Consider the following 22,033-nt stretch of genomic DNA (forward strand, 5'->3'; position numbering starts at 1 on the left):
ATGCAGTTCCAGCTATGCAACCAATGGGAGACAAGGGGAATGAGAAGGGGGGTTGGGGGTAAAGGCAGTGTGACATCACTTCCAGGAAACCTTTGGAAGTAATTGCTGGAAATTTCATGGTGAAACTAGAGTTTCTGAAAATACCTAAAGAACAAAAATATCCCTTTCAGATGACTCCATAGGCTTGACAGTCATTTTTATATACTGTTCTCCTCCTGCCATCTGAGTAATGGTGGGAAACAGGAACTGGGGGAGGGATTACCTAGAATCATAGAATCATAGAATCATAGAGTTGGAAGGGGCCATACAGGCCATCTAGTCCAACCCCCTGCTCAACGCAGGACCTACCCCCCACTGGGGAACTTGCAACCCTAGTTCCAGACTCAACTATCAAATTGGTATCCAATGAAGGGACCTCTGACTTTCAAGAGCTTATACCGCAAAAAGTTCATTAGCTTTTCAGTATTGGGCTCCAATCTAGGAGTCACTGAAGCAGTCGGTGTGAGCTTAAATGGACTCCGTGGAATGGCAGAGGACAGGAAGGCCTGGAGGATCATTTTCCATGGGGTCGCGATGGGTCGGACACAACTTCGCAGCTAGCAACAACAACAACAACAACTAGTCATCAAATTGGGATCAATCACTTTGGACAACCACCAGCTGCCATTTGTTTTTTGTTGGTCAGTTTCACCCAGGCATAACTTCTAAGTCCGGCAGCTAAGTCCTTGAGTCTGTCTGTGACTGAGATGCAAATTGAAGTGCTACTGAGATGTGATTATCTCTCTCCCGTGAAATTAGCAAAATCACAGTAATTCTTGCTGAGCCCCTGATGCTTTCTGTCTTTGAAGCTCAGAACAACATCCAGATCTGAACAAAACATGCTTGTATTAAGCATATCCTATAGACTGGGTGTTTACAAAGGGGTTTGGAGTGGGCAAGAAGCACCGTGACACCATATGCTTCCTCCCTTCCACTTGAAAGTTCACACAGCTGACTGTCATTCGGTGTGGTCATTTGGTTGCCGATCCAGGAGGGAGGATTGCATGAAGATGGTACTGATGTGGGTGCTTCTCTTCTCTTGGCTCTTGGCTCAGTCTATACAGGGGACACTGAGGACCAGATGCCTCCTGACCAGACCCTTTGAGCTCCAAGAATATTACAGGCCAGGAGACCACCTTGTTGGTGGGATTCTGCCCCACCTCAAGACTACAGTTATCCATGCATCTTTTGGAAAACTTCCCTGGAACATCCATCTGGAACGGTATGTTTTCTGAGAAGGGCATTTGGTTGATGTGCTTTCAGTATGATCATCAAATTCCACTGGAACCTCTTGAAACAGGCACCAGTGTTACATAGAAGAAGAGCAAAAGGAAATGCTCCTTTACACAACAAAATCAGAGTCAGAGGAAAAGTGCATGCCCTCAAAAGCTCATGCCTTGAATAAATCTTTGTGGGTCTTAAAGGTGCTACTGGACTCTGATTTTGTTGTGCTACCTCAGACCAACACGGCTACCCACTTGACTCTATCCTTTACACAGAGATTGATTGAAATGTGCAGCCAGAGGATGCAGTGATGGCCACTGGCATAGACAGCTTTAAAAGGGGATTAGGTAAGATTTACATACACTACATCTATCAGTGGCCACCAGCCATGGTGACTGAGGGCAATCATATTCAAGGGCAATCAACACCTGAACCTCAGTGCCCAAAGGCAACATCAGGGGAAGGCCTTGGCCTTTAAATCCTGTTGTCAGCCCTTCAGAGCAACTAGTTGCTCTGAACTAGTCTCTGTGAGACCAGATGCTGGGCTAGTTGGACTACTGGTCTGATCCAGCATGACTTTCCTTATTTTCTAACATTAATCTAGTGTTAGATGCTGTCAGCTCCCACAGAGAGAGGTGTGCAATAGCTTAAGTTTTATGTTAAGAATCTGGTAAGAAGAAGAAGAATTGGTTCTTATATGCTGCTTTTCCCTACCCGAAGGAAGCTCAAAGCGTCGCCTTCCCATTCCTCTCCCCACAACAGACACCCTGTGAGGTGGGTGCGGCTGAGAGAGCCCTGATATCACTGCCCGGTCAGAACAGTTTTATCAGTGCTGTGAGGAGCCCAAGGTCACCCAGCTGGATGCATGGGGGGGAGCGCAGAATCGAACCCGGCTCGCCAGATTAGAAGTCCGCACTCCTAACCACTACACCCAACTGGCTCTCAAACAGCTAAGGTGCAGGATATTTGAATAAGACAAACATGGGCCAATTTAATATCTAATTCATGTTTAGGGACTCTGAACAAAGTGCCAAAAGATTAGCATGGTCTATTAAATACTTTTATCTGGACAACCAGAGGAAATTGGGCTACTGCTCAAGAAATGTGGAGTTGAAAAAGTTTGAAAACACCACATATTAAAGTATGTAATGAAACAGCTAAATTGACCTGGATTGTTAGATGAGTTGGACATAAAACTGAAGTTGCTGACACTGAATAATCCTTGGTCTGAATGTCTTTTTTATGCATTAAAAAATCTGATAGGTACTGTGTTCATCTCTGGGACAATTTAGTTATTTGGGACTCACTACATACATGGAGTTATAAAAATAATGTTCTATCAGATGCTAATCCACAATAGCTAAATAGACCATCCATGGCCAGACCATGCTGGGGAGGCTAATGGTAAGAAAGAGGTATTATCATTACGCATTCCTCCTGGCTATTCTGAAGGCTCTGTAGTAGACAGACTTTTGGTCCAAATTATATTCTTATAAATGTAGCAGTGCTGTGTGAAGAGGCAGAGCATTTAAATGCAGATATCTGTCAAATAATAAGCCTCTTGTGGCGCAGAGTGGTAAGCAGCAGAAATGCTGTCTGAAGCGATGTCCATAAGGTTGGGAATTCGATTGACTCAGCCTTCCATCCTTCCCAGGTCGGTAAAATGAGTACCCAGCTTGCTGCTGGGGGGTAAAATGGGAAGGCCACCCTGTATTGAGTCTGCCATGAAAACGCTGGAGTGCGTCACCCCAAAGGTCAGACATGGCTCGGTGCTTGCACAGGGGATACCTTTACCTTTATCCGTCAAATGGTCCTAAAAACAGTCTTTAGATCTGCAGGGTTTTGTTTTTAAGTGAGGGTGAATGCAACAAAAAAAGTATTTCATGACACTCCTTGTTTTGCCCCTGGCCCGTCTCATGGACCTCTTATTGCAGCCCGGTGGTCAAAAACTATCAGCAAATCCTGGCTCTTGTGTTTGCCATCAATGAGATCAACAAGGACCCGGCCCTCCTCCCCAACACCACCTTGGGCTTCCGCATCTTTGAGGACACTTACTTTGCCAGAATGACCTACCAGGCAGGCCTGTCCTTTCTGTCCATGGGGAATCAGATGGTCCCTAACTACAGGTGCAGCAGACATCAGAAGTTGCTCTCAGTCATTGGAAGTCTCTACCCCATGATCTCCATGCAGATGGCCTCCCTCTTGGGCCTCTTCAAGATCCCACAGGTAAGAGACGTTTTCATGGGGATAGAAGTGCATGTTTGGGGAGTGTCGTGAACAAGAAGGGACTTGCCCAAGGGGAGGTGAGAGTGGAGATACAGGACTTTCAACAGTCTATTGGCTTTGATAATGATTTAAATTTACAGCCAGAAGTGGTTAGAATGTCAGACGAGGATCTGAGTGATGTGGACTTCAGTCCCCACTCTGCCATGAGGCATGCTGGCTGACTTAGGGCCAGTTCCTCTCAGCCTCACCTACCCTGCAAGGGTTATTTCATTGAGGAGGATCCAAGAATGGGAAGAACCACGTACACTGCCCTGAGTACTTGAATGAAAGGCAGGATAAAAATGCTGGATAGAAGTGACTTTAACTTTTGTTTGAACACATGCAGCTGTTGGTCTTAAGCTTGAAAAGCCAAACAGCACAGGGAAGTCACACAGGATGCTACAGCAAACATAAAAGGAAATTGTGTGGCTCAGTGATCACTTAAGATCCTTACATTGTACTATACAGCTGTGTTTCCTGTCCAAGAGACTATATGCTGAGTTGAATTTGTCTGGTTGCATATAACTGATATGTAAGCTGAGGAAGACTTGCAAAACTGGCTTGCATCAAAGGTGGTAGTTCTTTGACTCACTCTGTTTCTATGATGTTAAAGCAAAGACATCCCTTTTCATCATATTCTGCTTTAAACTGCAAAGAAGCATTTTCTCATCCAGATTAAATGATAGACTGCTATACTTCTAGTGCGTTTGAAGTCAACTTTGTTGGAATATCAGTAATTGTTGAGCCACACGGTTTCATTTTTTTTTATTGCTGATAGTCTTGAAGCAAACAAAACCAATAGGCAAAAAAGTGGTATCTTCTTGAGAAACCAACAATGTTTCTTTATATGGATAGTCTTAAAGCTGCTACTGGGATCTTGAAGCAAATGAAACCAATAGGCAAAAAGTGGTATCTTCTTGAGATTTATTATCCTAGGTTGGTTGCAAAATTATTTAAACAACCTAGGATAATAAATCTCAAGAAGATACCACTTTTTGCCTATTGGTTTTGTTTGCTTTTGGGTGTATTTCTACGAGAAACCAATAATGTTTCTTTATATGGATAGTCTTAAAGTTGCTACTGGGATCTTGTTCATTTCCACTACTCCAAGCAGACTAACATGGCTACCCATCTGGATCTATTATTTAAGTATGTTATTGCCTGGACGGGTTCCAGCTGTACCTAATTGGTTCACCAAATTTCCTTGAAGCCACTCTCGTCCTCCGAGCAGTGAGAGGTTTCAATGGAAACATATGCCTGGGTGAGTTCCTTTGGAAGGTCCTCCAAGAGGTCTCAGTAGACAGGACACAGACTGCAAAATGCTCATCAAGGATGGGGGGTTCCGACATTTCTACCACCACTGCTATTCCAACTCAATCAAACAATGATTTCTGTCTGGAAAGAAAACAATTGCTGACAGATGTTCTCATAAGAGTATAAGAGATACCGTGTTGGATTAGGCCAATGGCCCATCCAGTCTAGCACACAGTGGACAAAAACCCAGGTGCCATCAAAAGGTCTACCAGCAGGGCCAGAACTCCAAAAGCTATTGCCCCCAAGCACGAAGACTTCAAAGCATCACTTCAAAATTCAAAGTCCCAGACACAGTATTCCAACTTCATCATAGCGATTGGTGGGCCTCTGCACTAATTCCCACTTAAAGCTGTCTATGTGTGTAGCTCGTACCACTTCCAGTGGCAGTGAAATTAATGTGTTAATTATTCACAAACAAACACATATACACAGAGTGTGTCCCAGAGGAGTTTTTCCATTTCTTGTTCTTAGAAGAAATTCATGGCCCATCTGGCTGCATTTCTGAACCTAGTGCCTTCTTTGCCTCAAGCATTTCCACCAAGACAGATCAGTTGATTGGGCCCTCAGGCAGCAAGACAGAGCAACAGAAATTATTTTTCTTGCAAAAGAAGAGGAAAATCCGGTTACCAGGTCATGAGTTTCCTTCCACAGTCCTGATTTATGTGGAGCCCTGGAGGTAACAATAGAACACTGAGAAATCTGTATTTCAACTAAAGGTCTTCCTTCCTTCCACCAGCTTGGCTATGGCGCATTCAATCCTGTTCTGAAAGACAGGACCCTATTTCCTTCCTTCTACCGGATTGACCCCAGTGAAGCATCCCAGTATTTGGGGATAATCCGCTTGCTACTTCATTTCCACTGGAACTGGATTGGGATTGTTGCTCCAGATGATGACAGCGGTGAAAACTTCATCCAAGCCCTAACTCCAATGCTTGACCAGAACAACATCTGTGTTGAGTTCACCCAACGGACTTTGTCTGAAATCTCTGTGTACTATACTACTCCAGTTAAGGATATCAGTCTAGCTTTATCTATCATGGAGGGTAAGGCCAAGGTTGTAGTTGTCTCTGGTGACTCAAATGCCATACGAAATTTAATGATACCCCTTTCTAGATACCAAAAAAGGACTAAAAGATATCTTGACAAGGTCTGGATTGTGATGAGCCAGTGGGAATTTGCTGCGGTGGGAAACTTCTTTGTCTGGAGGTCTGTGGAGGCCTTCCATGGTGCCCTGTCCTTCAGAGGCCACGCAGGTGTCGTGCCAGGATTCAAGAGTTTTCTCCAGACTTTAGATCCACGCTACCCACAGGGAGATATCTTTCTTAAAGAGTGGTGGGAACATGTATTCTTATGTATCTTTAAAAAACCAAGTGCTATCCCTGAAGGCTTTAAGAACTGTACAGAGAAGGAAGATCTTGAGAACCTCCCGCATTTCGCATTTGAAATGGGCATGACTGGAAACAGCTATAATGTTTACAATGCTGTTTATTTGATGGCACATGCTCTCCATGCGATCTACCCTTTTGGATCAAGACATGCAGTGATGAGAAATGGCAAAAGGCTTCTAGACATCCAGCCATGGCAGGTAATATCCTCGCTATGCTGTGTGGCTCTTGTGTCAAACGATGGACAGTCCAGAGCATGTTAGCCAAGAAGTGTCAACATGCTACTGACCCATTCAAAATAAACTAAGCAATCTAATATGCTTCCATTTCATGGCTTGCCATTTCTATGGCCACAGAGAACAAAGAACAGCTGCTACATGGTTGTTTTTGTTGTGAGGAAAAAGTAACAAAAGTCGCATCTCTATTGCTATTTCTTTGTGCAATGCCAGAAACATCCCAGGGACCATGTTCTCCTGTGCAACGCAAACTCCCCCATCTCTTAATATTGTCTGGTGAAGTTCTCATCAAGTCCCTCCAGCCAATCGGCAGGAGATGGGGAGACCTACCAGGAGAAGGAGGAAGGCCCAGGCCACATGACTGGCAGGTAGGAAGTAATGCCATCAAGCTGTGATGTTGTTACAGTGCTCTGGTACTTGGGCAAAAACTCTACAGTAAAAACAGCTTCTACCATAAAGTTTTTGCTGAAATACCATAGTGTTATCCAGACATTTGTGGCATGATGACATTACTTCCTGTGTGATGCTGGTCATGTGGCCTAGTCCTTACTCTTTACCCTGGTATGTCTCCACACCAAGATTGAATCTGCAAGGCCAGCCGACCCTCTGGATCTCTCGCATGGAAATTTATTTCCTCTATTTACGATCCACTTTTCTTCATGGAGACTCAAAGCAAACTAGATAAGTGAAAAGATTGATATTAGAACAGTAGGCAATGCAGCCAACCAACTATGCAATAAAACCAGATTACACATTTAGTACGTTGTTTTCATGGGCAGACTTGATTGCTCAGTGTCAGTGATGGGCTGCCTTCTGGACCCCCATTACGGCTAGTGAGCCTGTGTTAGCAAGGTCATATTTTGCTGAAGTGCTATCTGCCTTGAGTTGACTTCTCATTCCTTAGATTTTCTCACCATAGCAAGAGAATTCTGCCCATTCACATACACAAAATAAGGAGAGGACATGATTGGACAATCTGGAAAGTCACTCAGGTGCAAAGAGCATTCATCCATTGTCTCTCGATAACCCGATCAGCCATCTTAAACTTCTTTGCTGTCTCTCCTTCAATTGCTTCCAGCCTTCATCCAAGCAAATGGAGTGTGTTTCCTAGGAAGTAGCTACCATGAGAGATGCCCCCCAAACCGGAAAATTAAAAAGTCTTCTGGTCATTCATGTCCACTGAGAATTCACCCTCTTATGCTCACAGCCCACCAAAACCTACAACCGACCCTGTGAGTGGTCATAACTAGTATCATAAATATTTTCTTAGGATTTCTTTCCTTTCAGATCCTGACCTCGTTGAGGAGCACCAAGTTCAACAACACTGCTGGCGAGGAGGTCTTTTTCAGTGAAAATGGTGAGAGATCAGCTGGCTATGATATCCTGAATGTGATTTTCTTCCCAAATCAATCTTCAGCTCAAGTGAAAGTTGGAAGGATGGATCCTCGGGCGCCCCCAGGCAAAGATTTCACCATTCACGCAGATGCAATTGTATGGGCTACCCAGGTAGGGAAGAAGTCCACATTCTTAGGTAATGGTAGATAAATTTGCTGATGGAACCTTTGGGATAATTTACAGAACCGACTAAAGGCCAACTTTGTTGAGATGTTGGTCTCCAGAATGGGATAGCCCCCCTCCCCCATCCTGAAGCTCTGTTTTAGTGTTTGTAGTAAAACATGCACGTTTCCTAAAAAGATGTGATCCTGCTAAACTTGTGATTTATTTCAGTATGCCAAAGAAAACTCCTTTCAATAGTTTTTCAGTGCAAGGAAGTCATTCCAGGGTGAGGTAAGATAACTGTGCGGAAAACTAATTTGTGGATGCTTTGTTGCGTTGTAACTACATCCACCTTCACAGCAGAGAGCTTGAGAGATGGTCATGAACCGGCTCTTGAACTATAGTTCATTTTGTCCGGTTCATTGTTTGCAAAGATGTTTGTGGCAGATCAACCGGCATGAACTTTCCATAAACTTTCATATTTTTGTCTAGGTTTGTGCCAGTTTTTGAGCAAAGAGATTTCCAGGTAGACTGTCTCCTCTCACTCAAAATACTTACATAACTTCAAAGCAACAATTTGGAGGACATGTAGTAGAGCATCCAGGGGAGGTTCCCTGCAACCATCATGTCTCCAGCTTGCAGAGAAACTGTTCTATACACTCTTGAATCTATTGAACTTGTTATAATGATTGCTGTGGTCATTTTGACAGGTGCAGGCTCAGAAATGTAGAGAATGGATCTTATGGAAGCAAGAGGCACTATGATGTCTGTGGTTTGCTCAAGATCCATTCTCTACACTCCTGAGCCTGCACCTGAATCATATTGACAGGTCCAGATTCAGGAGGTTCATATACTATAGAAAGAAGCTTGTGAAAGCTAGAAGCGTCAATCTTGCAAGGGATCACTATCTGACTCTCCTCTACCTGCCCTCCAGGTTTGTTGAGGATTCACAGGGTCTAAGTTACAGCTCCCCAAAGAAGATCATCCAAATAAGGTGCTTTCTGGGGTAAGCATAGGTCGCCATTCTCTCAGAAAGCTCTTTACTGGGGAGCTACATACTAATGCCCATGAATCCAATCCTCACCAAACTTGGAGGACTAGTAGAAGAGAGTCACCAGAGGTCCCTATAAGTTGGGTATCTGTAGCACACCGAGGGGAGGGGGTCATTCTACCACCTCATGAACCTCAAAAAACTACTTTTGTGCCCATCCCTAGAGAACTCCATGGAGAATCATCAGGATATGGAAGCATCCCTACTCATTCGGAGAATCTCACCATGTCTTCTTTCTTCCCCTTAGAAGCTGCCCTCTTCCAGATGCGTGGAGAGCTGCTCACCAGGGTACAGCAGAAAAGTCGTAGAACAAGAGCCACCTTGTTGTTATGACTGTGAATTTTGTCCGGAAGGGACGATTACTAACCATACAGGTAGTTTCAAGGCATCTTGAAACCCCAAGTTAAAGGGTCAAACTTGTTGGATGCTGATTGGCTCTCAAGGATTATAAAAATTGTTTAAGTTTAGACTTTGGAGGATATGGAGTTATGCTTGCCAATTTAGATAATAATGTATAACTCAGATTAGAAGCTAGACCTTTCTTTTGGGGCCCATGCAATGTTCAGCCCTGGCACTACCCACAGTCTGTATAATGGAAAAACTGATTCTCTAGTCTAGAACAAACCTTGATATTTTTTTTTCTCTTCAGCTTTGGGATACAATCTGGATAAATCTTTTTCTTATACAAATTCCTTCTCTTATGTTTAGCAATGAACCTTTGAGGTGTGAATTTCAAAAACTTATTTGTCTTTATCATGCTTTTCTTATGTAGAATTATTTTCAGCCGAGTAGAGTAGATAGCTAAGTTGGTCTGAAGTAGCAGAACAAATATTGAGACCCTTGGCACCTTTAAGACCAGTAAAGTTTTATTCAAGTTGTAAGCGTTTGTGTGCATAGCACACATCATCAGACAATGAAATGGAAATCACCAGACCACATTTATAAGGAGAAAGTTGGTCATGGATGAGTACACAGAATCATGAAGATGTTTACCGGATACACAGGCCTTACAGGAATAACAGACTAAGGTCATCTTTCATTTGGGTTCAACTCTGGGAAAAACTTTTGTAAGGGAATGAAAATGTCAAGATTAAAGATTCTTGGACCCAGTTGTGGAACCGGGGAGTAATTGAAAGAGAACCTGTCACTATGCTGAATCTGTCTCCATCCAAGCATGGAGAGTTCTGTCCCCAGATGTGAGAATTAAATTTCCATCTCCCATTCTAAATTACATTGTGTCCTACTATACATTGTTACATTACAATCACTATTCATCTATGAGTCATTCTCGTTCACAATCCCAGGTATTGAATGTGTGGTCCAGAAGAGAGTCTGGCCATTTTGCTGGTGTGTTGATCACCTAACATGGAGATGCCCTGCTGAGCCTCTTTTTGATAGAAAACAGAACCTATCCCGGGCTATACTAAACAATTTCACAATAAATATAAATAAACGTTTCTTATCTCTTCTTATACTTACTTTATTTATTTACGGTCATTTAGACCAAAATTTTTGAAGCACTACTATACAATAGCAGTTTGTAAAGGGAAGGTATATATTTGTTGTTGTTATGTGCGAAGTCGTGTCCGACCCATCATGACCCCATGGACAATGATCCTCCAGGCCTTCCTGTCCTCTACCATTCCCCGGAGTCCATTTAAGTTTGCACCTACTGCTTCAGTGACTCCATCCAGCCACCTCATTCTCTGTCGTCCCCTTCTTCTTTTGCCTTCAATCGCTCCCAGCATTAGGCTCTTCTCCAGGGAGTCCTTCCTTCTCATGAGGTGGCCAAAGTATTTGAGTTTCATCTTCAGGATCTGGCCTTCTAAAAAGCAGTCAGGACTGATCTCCTCTAGGACTGACCAGTTTGTTCGCCTTGCAGTCCAAGGGACTCGCAAGAGTCTTCTCCAGCACCAGAGTTCAAAAGCCTCAATTCTTTGACGCTCGGCCTTCCTTATGGTCCAACTTTCGCAGCCATACATTGCAACTGGGAATACCATAGCCTTGACTAAACGCACTTTTGTTGGCAGGGTGATGTCTCTGCTTTTTAGGATGCTGTCTAGATTTGCCATAGCTTTCCTCCCCAGGAGCAAGCGTCTTTTAATTTCTTTGCTGCAGTCCCCATCTGCAGTGATCTTGGAGCCCAGGAAAATAAAATCTGTCACTATCTCCATTTCTTCCCCATCTATTTGCCAGGAATTGAGAGGGCCGGATGCCATGATCTTTGTTTTCTTGATGTTGAGTTTCAAGCCAACTTTTGCACTCTCCTCCTTCACCCGCATCGACAGGCTCTTTAGTTCCTCTTCACTTTCTGCCATTAGAGTGGTATCATCTGCATATCTGAGGTTGTTGATATTTCTCCCTGCAATCTTGATCCCAATTTGTGACTCCTCTAATCCCGCATTTCTCATGATGTGCTCTGCATACAAGTTAAATAGTCAAGGCGACAGTATACAGCCTTGCCGAACTCCTTTCTCAATTTTGAACCAGTTAATGATTCCATGTTCAGTTCTCACTGTTGCTTCTTGACCTGCATATAAATTTCTCAAGAGACAAATAAGATGCTCTGGTATTCCCATCTCTTTAAGAACTTGCCACAAGCATAGTCAATGAAGCAGAAGTAGATGTTCTTCTGGTACTCCATAGCTTTCTCCATGATCCAGCGTATGTTGGCAATTTGATCTCTAGTTCCTCTGCCTCTTCAAAATCCTGCCTGTACTTCTGGAAGTTCTCGGTCCACATATTGCTGGAGCCTAGCTTGTAGGATTTTGAGCATAACTTTGCTAGCATGAGAAATTAGTGCAATGGTGCGGTAGTTTGAACATTCTTTGGCATTGCCCTTCTTTGGGATTGGAATGTAAACTGACCTTTTCCAATCCTGTGGCCATTGTTGTGTTTTCCAAATTTGCTGGCATATTGAGTGTAGCACTTTTACTGCATCGTCCTTTAAGATTTTGAATAGTTCAACTGGAATGCTGTCACCACCACTAGCTTTATTGTTGCTCAGACTTCCTAAGGCCCATTTGACTTCACATTCCAGGATGTCTGGCTCCAGGTCAGTAACTACCCCACTGTAGTCATCAGGGATGTTAAGCTCGCTCTTGTATAGTTCTTCTGTATAATTTTGTCACCTTTGTTTAATCTCTTCTGCTTCTGTGAGGTCCCTACCATTTTGGTTCCTTATCATACCCATCTTTGCATGAAACATTCTCTTCATATCTCCAATTTTCTTGAAAAGATCTCTGGTCCTCCCCATTCTATTGTTTTCTTCTATTTGTTTGCACTGTTCATTTAAGAAGGCATTCTTATCTCTTCTAGCTTTTCTCTGGAATTCTGCATTCAGTTGGGTGTATCTTTCTCTTTCTCCCTTGCCTTTCACTTCCCTTCTCTCCTTAGCTATTTGTAAAGCTTCCTCAGACAGCCATTTTGATTTCTTGCATTTCTTTTTCTTTGGGATGGTTTTAGTTGCTACCTCTTGTACAATGTCGCGAACCTCCGTCCTTAGTTCTTCAGGCACTCTGTCTATCAGATCTAATTCCTTAAATCTATTTGTCACCTCTACTGTGTATTCGTTGGGGATATGATTTAGTTCATACCTGAGTGGCCTAGTGGTTTTCCCTACTTTCTTCAATTTAAGCCTAAATTTTGCAACAAGAAGCTCGTGATCTGAACCACAATCAGCTCCTGGTCTTGTTTTTATTGACTGGATAGAATTTTCCATCTTTGGCTGCAAAGCACATAGTCAATCTGATTTCTGTGTTGACCGTCTGGTGATGTCCATGTGTAGAGTCGTCTCTTGGGTTGTTGGAAAAGAGTGTTTGCTATGACCATTGTATTCTCTTGACAAAATTCTACCAGCCTGTGCCCTGCTCCATTTTGTACTCCAAGGCCAAACTTGCCTGTTATCCCGGTTATCTTTTGGCTTCCTACTTTAGCATTCCAATCCCCCATGATGATAAGCACATCATTTTTTGGCGTTGCTTCTAGAAGGTGTTGTAAGGCTTCATAGAACTGATCAACTTCATCCTCTTCAGCAGCAGTGGTTGGGGCATAGACCTGGATCACTGTGATGTTGAATGGTTTGCCTTGGATTCGAACTGAGATCATTCTGTCATTTGGGGGATTGTATCCCAAGACTGCTTTTCCTACTCTCTTATTGATTATGAAGGCTACTCCATTTCTTCTGCGAGATTCTTGTCCACAGTAGTATACCTGATGGTCATCTGAATTAAATTCACCCATTCCTGTCCATTTTAGTTCACTGATTCCTAAAATGTCGATGTTCAGTCTTGTCATTTCTTGTTTAACCACGTTTAGCTTGCCTTGATTCATGGATCTGATGTTCCAGGTTCCTATGGAATAAAAATCTTTACAGCATCGGACTGTCTTTTCGCCACCAGTTACTTCCACAACTGAGCGTCCTTTTGGCTTTGGCCCAGTCGCTTCATTCATTCTGGCGCTACTCGTACTAGCTGTCTGCTCATCCCCAGTAGCATATTGGACACCTTCCGACCTGAGGGGCTCATCTTCCAGCGTCATATCGTTATGCCTATTGGAACTGTCCATAGAGTTTTCATGGCAAAGATACTGGAGTGGTTTGCCATTGCCTTCTCCAGTGGATCACCTTTTGTCAGAGCTCTCAGCTATGACCTGTCCATCTTGGGTGGCCCTGCACGGCATAGCTCATAGCTTCACTGAGCTACGCAAGCCCCCTTGCCACAACAAGGCAGCGATCCTTGAAGGGGGATCTTATATGTATACTAGTAATCAAGCCCGCTGCAGGGGAATGCAGCGGGCGCTAGGTCCTTACATTAGTCGTCGGCGGGCTGGTCTGCGGCTCCTTCGTCGGCGGGGGTGGGCTGACGCGGTGAGAGGCGCTTTGCGCCTCTCACCACGTCAGGGCGCCAGGCAGGGAACCCCCGGCAGCCGCGCTTTGCGCGACTGCCGGGGGCTCCCTGGGTCGGTTGGCCTGATGCGGCAAGAGGCGCTTCGCGCCTCTCGCCGCGTCAGGCTGGGAGGAACTGTGAGCCGCGCTGTGCGCGGCTCGCAGTTGCTGGAGCTGGGAATCGGAGGGACCAATCGGCAGGCGCGAAGCGCCTGCCGATTGGTCCCTCCGATTGTCTGTCGTGAGGAAGGGTCCAATCCGGACCCTTCTTCATCACGGACTAATCCCACCTCCACACCCCTTACTGAATTATTTAGTCCGTGGCGCCCGTGGCGCCACGGGCGGTTTAAAGATATATGTATATTAGAACAACCAGAACGGCCTCTAGATTGAACCGTTTTCAAGTGGGTTTTCCTCAGTGGTTGTTTTTCTAAAATATAAAAGCATACAATTAATACAGGCTTATCAACCATTTTTACAAAACAGAAGAGAACATATTTAACTGAACACAGTCATTATTCCAGTCTGCAATAGTGCATACCTCCTATAATTTTTATAAACATACAGTCCTTGTTTCTTTAAGTATCATATATATATATATATATATATATATAAATCAAAAGCCAGCTTTTTGGCTATTATTGTAAAAATTATAAAAATTATACTAAAGGGCCAAGTTTTACCAACTTATTGTATTGTTAATGAAGTCCTTCAAAAGGATCTAAAATAAAATAACACTGTTTTAAAATTTATAGATTTATAAATCTATTATCATTTGAAAATATTGTTTGAAAATATTAATCCTTAGTAATAAGCTCTTACCAAGTATAATTTTATATTATACGCTGCGCGGGCGTGGCCATCGTCTGCCGGTCCCCAGCCGAAAAAAGGTTGGGGACCACTGATCAACACCATTGCTGGAGTTCTCATACAAAGCGCTGTCTTTACTGCCATCCATAGCATCAGAAAGCAAGGGAGAGTGTCACATGGACACCTTCCTCCTCCTCAGCAGGATTATCATGTGAACTTACCCTACTGACCTCCAGTGAAGGAGCTCAGGCTGGCCTAAGCGCTTAATCCATGCTCCATCATCACAGGCTCTCCTATCCAGCCTCCCCTCCAACAAATACAGAAAAGTCAAGATGAAGCCTCTTGTGGCGCAGAGTGGTAAGGCAGCCGTCTGAAAGCTTTGCCCATGAGGCTGGGAGTTCAATCCCAGCAGCCGGCTCAAGGTTGACTCAGCCTTCCATCCTTCCGAGGTCGGTAAAATGAGTACCCAGCTTACTGGGGGGTAAATGGTAATGACTGGGGAAGGCACTGGCAAACCACCCCGTATTGAGTCTGCCATGAAAACGCTGGAGGGCGTCACCCCAAGGGTCAGACATGACTCGGTGCTTGCACAGGGGATACCTTTACCTTTACCTTTACAAGATGAATAGCTGCTGATTTTTGTACCCCGCTTTTCACTAACCAAAGGAGTCTCAAAGTGTCTTACAATCGCCTTTCCTTCCTCTCTTCATGCCAGACACCCTGAGAGAGCTCTGACAGAACTGCTCTGTGAGAACAGCTCTGGCAGGAGAACCAAACAGTGCCCCCTAGGCCAGCAAACCAGAGCAGAACAACAGTACCCAAAGTTGGCAACCTACTACAACAAGTACAACAGCTACCAAACTGGGAGAATAGACTACAACATTACCCCCGCCAGACCAAGACACTGAAATAAAGAACTGTAAAACTGAAAACTGAAAGAAAGAACAGTAAAAATCAACTTTTAAAAGGAACACAACCCCAAGAAGAAAAGCCAAACGATGCTGCCCCTCAGATAAAAGAAGAAAGAAACACTAGGAGGAAGAAATAGTAAATCCCAAAGCACCACCAAAACCCACCCCACCCCATCCACAGAAACCAAAAGAATAGTTTGGAAGAAGTGATTAAGAAGAGGAAGAAGAAAAATGAAGGCAAGAGGAAAAAAAGATCAGAGTTTCTCAGTTAATCCTGCCAGAGCAAGCTCAGCTTGCATGACATTTGCAAAACGCAAAGCAACAATTGGCTGGCATTCCACAGCCTGAGTAGGCTGCTTAAAAGAATTTATTTCAATTACCATATATACCCAAGTATAAGCCGCGGGAGGCTTTTCAGTGTGAAAAAATGTGCTTAAAAACTCGGCTTATACTTGAGTATATACGGTAATAACTTTTATCTGTTTTATCTTGCTTTTATATGACGTGGACTGCCCTGAGTCGGTATTATTGAAAGGGGTGAGGGTAGTATGGAAATGTGTCAACAAACAAACAAACAAACAACATTTAAATGTTTATGAAAACTTATGACAGCAATAAAACCAGAAAAAGGGATTATCTTGTGGCTAATATTGCACCCACTAGCTCTTGCCCAAAGCAATTATTCAAAACAGTCCATTCTTTGACATCCTTAACTACAGGACACTCCAAAATTATGCAACTGGGCATTAAAGTAAGGCATTTGCAAGCTTTTTTTCAGAGAAAATCTTGTTACTCCACCATGCCTTACCAGGGTTGTGCGCAGTGGTGTCCGAATCGGCTGTTCCAGGCCGACGCAGCCAGTGTCGCGCTGCAGGGGGAGGGGAGGTGCGAGTACCGGTGCATCAGTCTGCGCACACATGCAGGCGTGGAGCTCCATGCATGCGTGTGCGTGCTGAGCTGCACACCAGCACCCGTGCCTTCCCTCCCCCCTGCAGTGAGGTGCAGGCTGCGTAGGTCTGAAATGGCCTATTTGGATGCTAACGCACATAACCCTAAACTTAACTGCTGATTTAGTGCAGTAATCGAACCGGAGGCCCTTTTGCTTTCTCGGGGTCCTATTTTGGACCACTGCAGACTGCTGTCCTTAGCCAATGTGGACAGAACTCTGACATCTCTTCGGCCTAACACGTGGCCCTCGTGCCTGGGTCCCCCTTTGGGAAATCATCAACATTTACTTTTCTTCATGGATGTACCTGGAAAGGCTGAAGGAGGCAGTGGTGAGGTCAATTTCGAAAGGGGTGGGGGAACCATCAAGGGATCCCTATGACCTTGCCAGCTACTGCCCAGTTTCGCATCTGCTGTTTCTGGATAAGATGGTTAAACAGCTACAGAGTTTTCTGTAGGAAGCATCAGCTCTTAATACATTCCAGCCTGGCTTCTGACCTGGTGCAGATGGCTCTGGCTTCCCTCACAGACAATCTCCAAAGACAAGCGCTACTGTTGTTACTAGACCTCATAGCAGTATTCGATACAGTTGACCACGGGCATTTAGCTCAATACGTTGGCCTTTAAATGGTGACAGGATAACACTAGAGGAGAGATGTATCTGTTATGTGGAGTGTCGTAGAGGGAGCTGTTTTCCTCCCAATGACATTTAACATCTACATGGATCCCCTTCCCCCAACTGATTCCCTTGTTTTGAGTGCTGTAATAACTTGCAATTCAGCAATTTCTCTTTCCAGTCTCTTCTTGAAAATCCTTTGTAATAGAATAACTTCTTTTAGGTTTCCTCTTCAACTGAGGCAAAGAAGTAGAAAAAGAGGGACATCAAAGGGAATTTGCACCATGAAATTGGCACTAGTCATTCTGAAAGATTTTGAAATGGTGTTGTTTTAAAGCACGTGGATATAATGAAGCCAAAAGATATCAATGCTTCCTGATATACCTGTAACTAAATACTGGTAGGGTATAAAGATTCAGACAATATTCGGGAATGCTATTTTTTTTCTCTCACTTCAAGGCATTCGAAGGGACTGAGACTCCTTTAAACACCTCAGAGTCAGACTTCACTCCTTCTTGTTCCTGGCCTTGTGATCCATCTGTGAGAGACCTTGTAACTTCTGGTCCACAATAATATCACTATTAGCTGGATGATGTGTAATTCCATCTCCTTGAATAAAGGCTCAACTGGGTACTATAGAAATATTATTTGTGTTGTGCTGGGATTAATTAATTAATGGTTGGTTTTTCCAGATGCTGAGCGTTGTGTCCCATGTTCAGAACATCAATCTCCAAACAAGAACAAAGACCAATGTCTCTCCAAGAACCTAACCTTCCTTTCCTATCAAGAGATTTTGGGGATTGTTTTGGCTTCTCTTGCTCTTTTCCTGTCTCTGGTCACAGTCCTAGTCTTGGCAACTGTCATTAAATATCGAGACACACCAATAATCAGAGCCAACAACAGAGAACTTACCTACGTCCTCCTCATCTCCCTCCTGCTCTGCTTTCTCTCCTCCTTCCTCTTCATTGGTCGACCAACGAGGGTCACCTGCATTCTGAGACAAATTGCTTTTACCGTAAGTTTCTCTGTTGCCATTTCATCCATCTTGGCCAAAACAATAATGGTGGTTGTGGCCTTTATGGCCACTAAGCCAGGAAACAGGGCAAGGGAATTATTGGGGAGACAACAAGTCAACTCCATTGTCCTTGTTTGTCCCCTCCTCCAAGTTATCACCTGTGCAATTTGGCTAGGAACCTCTCCCCCATTCCCTAGCTTGGACTTCCATTCCTCGGCCAAGGAGATCATAGTGGAATGTAATGAAGGGTCAGTTGTCCTGTTTTACACAGTCCTGGGATACATGGGATTTCTGGCCCTGGTCAACTTCGTGGTGGCTTTCTTAGCCAGGAAACTCCCCGACAGCTTTAACGAAGCCAAGTTCATCACCTTCAGCATGCTGGTCTTCTGCAGCGTGTGGGTCTCCTTCCTGCCCACCTACCTGAGCACTCAAGGGAAGGCTATGGTGGCCGTGGAGGTCTTCTCCATCCTAGCCTCCGGTGCTGGTCTCCTGGGTTGTATCTTTCTTCCCAAGTGCTACATAATTTTCCTGAGGCCTGCTCTTAATTGCAGGGATCATCTCCTAAGGAACAAGAAAAATATGAAGCTCAATTCTTGAATATTGTCTGCATAAACAAGTTTCTGTGTGTGTATGTATCAATATATCAATAATCTTTGTGGCTTCAATGCAGTCCCACATGGAATCTGCATTGAAGCAGGCCTGCCACAGAGAGGACCTAGTGAGCTATTTAGAAGTGTATTACACTCCCATGAGTGCTACCCACCCCAAAGTCATGTGACATTGGAGAGCTAGCACTCCTTCCTTAGTACTTCTCTTGCCACCGTGAGAGAGAACATTATACAGCGAGCTGCTTCATTATAGCTACCTCAGGCGAGTAGTATAGGTTTCTGAGTTAATTTTTCTCTTCAAATCACTTAAAATGGCACTTTTTTAGAAATGTGGAAAATGCGGTGCCAACATGGCCCAGAATGACAGTCATTCGAGTTGTCGAGTTGTCGAGTTTAGTTTTGGTGAAGGCTATATTACTGGGGCCTTTACAGCATGTAAGAATATGACTTGCAAGACTAAGGATGGAAGATCACAGCACCTTAAAGCAGTCTCACCGAGAACTCCTGAGGGGAATAAGGCCATTTCTCAGTACCCTCATATCCCCTTGATCTCATCCCTGCCTCCCCCACAAGGATCAGGGCAAGAAGAACCAGCTCATGAAAAAAGAACTACCTTAAAGCTGCCTCCGAAAAGGCTAAAAAAAAGACTAAGTCTTCCTCAGAGGCGAAGACTGAAAAACTTCTGCGGGCCTGCAAGATGTCTTGATGTCGACAGTTGCCCTGTCCTCCACCTCAACACCATACACAGATGGCAATGACCTTGACTTCAGCAGTGAAACAAGACCAAGGACAGCCTTGACACAGAACAAATCACGTCGCTGAGTCAGCATGTTGATTCATGTCAGAGGACGAAGTACTTATCGTACCTGAAGGTCCTTCAAGAAAGAGACCGCGACGCTCATCCTCAGAGGTGTCAGAAAGATGCTCGTCATCATGGGTGTCAATATCGATGATGATAACTTCTGACTGTAATGACTGGCATCATAGCCATTGAGGGTCGACACCTCATCTGCCATTGGAAACATCAGCCCTTGACTCTGATCGCCGTCAGTGTCAGTACGACCCCAGGGATTCAAATGCTCCTTCAGAGCTGGGTGTTTTGGAGGATAGAGACTTCAATCTGGAGGCATTCTGCATGGAGCCAAATAAAACAGTTTAAAACACAACCAGTTTAGACCGCTTTATTATATTAAAATTGTTGTTCTGCACTGAATATAATCTATTGAAAAACTACGTTGCAATGCTCTCTGCATGAAACAATTCATAGCCCTGCCCCCTGTAGTTTTGCCAATTCTGCTTTGTTCTCTAATGCAGTCACTAATCTGCATAACTAAACATCTTCTCTGCATGGCTAATAGAGTGGCCTCTGTGCCTGTATCTCCTAGAAATTTCGAGGTAATGTATGAAGTTCAAGATTGTGATTGCCTGTATTTGTTGTGCCATCTGAAGGCAAATTCTATTATTCCAGCAGTCCTTCCCTCTAGAGGACGGAGACCAGTACACTCCTCACCTCTGGATAAAGAGGGGAGGAAAATAGATTTGATAGCAAAAAAGCTTTATTCCTCTACGGCTATGGGGCTTCAGGTAGCAAACTATGAGGCTACAATGAGCCGATAACATACATAGTTATGGTAGAGAATGACGCCATTATTGGACATGTTGCCTTCCATTCACAAACTGCAAGCTAAGGCCATGATTAACAAAGGCATGGGGTTGACAAAGCATCAGTTAAATGCAGCACATCAACCGGCGGACTGCCATACTAGGGTGATGTCATCAGCAATAGTCTTCTTCCGCCATGCTTGGCTTAGATCTTCCATGCTCCAAAACAATACCAGAGCATGAGTAGAAGACCTCCCATTTGAGGGGATGGAACTGGAGTTCCCAAACTGATGACACCTTACATACCATGAGAAAGTGCACCCTGCCTGCTAAAACACTGGGGAGTAATTCAGGTTCTTCCCAACAATCCAAACCAAAGTATGGTCGATCCCAACATAGATATTGTGGTTACAGGTCATTTAAATATACTGACCCTAAACAGTCCTTTCAGCCTACCTCTACTAGGTCCTTTTCCAACAGAGGCCAGAAGCAATCTGGAACTAGACGTAATGAGCCTTTCTCTGCCAGGAGTACCCAAGGAGGTTCTGCCTCACAATGACCGTTTATGCACTGGAGATTTTATGCTGGGCTGCAGGCTGGAATTTTAGTCATGGCAGGTTGCCCCACCTCTTCCTGTACCCACACAGGGGAGCATTTGGCCTGGTACGCCTCATCTGCCCCCAATTTTTGCTCCTGTATGAGAGCTGGGGCAGTGGAGTTCCAAGTGCATAAACGGTCAATGACTTGTTTCACATTCTGTATTTGGGGACAGGTTGAAATCATTCTTTGTAGCTTAGTGTTTGACCAGAACAATGACTAGGCTGTGTTCATTAAAAGGACTTCATCAAATAACTCGCCCTTTCTGTTCTACCGAGAAGTCAGCTTATTTAGACTAGCTTTAAAAGTTTTGTGAAGTAAGGCCAAATTGGTGTTTATCCCTGAGTGCAATACAAAACTTAATGAACCCACTTTTTGCTTACCAGAAACAGACCAAGATCAAATTTGAGAAGATCTAAATTTTGACAAATCCATGGGAGTTTGTGGCCATCAGATACATAATTCAACATGGAGACATACAGGTCTTCCATGCTGCTTTGTTGTTCCCAAGTTACACAAGGGATGTGTCAGGATTTCAGTTTTCTCCAGACTTTCGATCGATACCAGCCACAGGGAGATGTCTTTCTCAGCAGCTTGTGGAAACTTCCGTTGAACTGTGTGATTCTCAAATTAGATTCATTCAAGGTTTAACAAACTGTATGAGAACAGTGAGAAATTCCCAGGCTTTGTATTTGAAGTGAGCAGGATAGGCCGAAGTTATGATGAGGGATGGGCACGCACCACAAATAATGCAATTCGATTTGTGATTTGTGAGCGAAACACACCAACCAGCTCACATATAAACTGAAATGTTTTTTTGAGGTTCATACCCCAAAATGCTGAGGTGGGTGGGCAGAATGTTCCCTGGGCTAACTCGTTACAGCCTCTCAAAAGCTGAACAATGGAATCAGGTTTACCCAGTGGCTCAACTGTTTAAAGGGGCTTTCTTGGGCAACCAGGGCTACTCTTAGGGCAATTTCCCCCTTTGAGTGAGAAGTGCCACATTCAGTTTGACTCTCTTTCTCACCTAAAG

At 44.1% G+C, this 22,033-nt stretch overlaps 1 protein-coding gene across 1 annotated transcript; it reads left to right on the forward strand.

The window, feature by feature from the left end:
• Positions 1 to 1,049: 1,049 nt before the first annotated feature.
• Positions 1,050 to 18,790, forward strand: LOC143834714 (vomeronasal type-2 receptor 26-like). The gene is made up of 5 exons (XM_077331392.1): positions 1,050 to 1,261; positions 3,198 to 3,489; positions 7,751 to 7,969; positions 9,259 to 9,385; positions 17,871 to 18,790. Exons 1-5 carry the CDS (start codon positions 1,050 to 1,052, stop codon positions 18,788 to 18,790), a joined length of 1,770 nt encoding a protein of 589 aa, XP_077187507.1.
• Positions 18,791 to 22,033: the final 3,243 nt, after the last annotated feature.

This window comes from Paroedura picta, chromosome 4 (assembly GCF_049243985.1).
Source record: "Paroedura picta isolate Pp20150507F chromosome 4, Ppicta_v3.0, whole genome shotgun sequence".
In the NCBI taxonomy this organism is placed as follows: Eukaryota; Metazoa; Chordata; class Lepidosauria; order Squamata; family Gekkonidae; genus Paroedura; species Paroedura picta.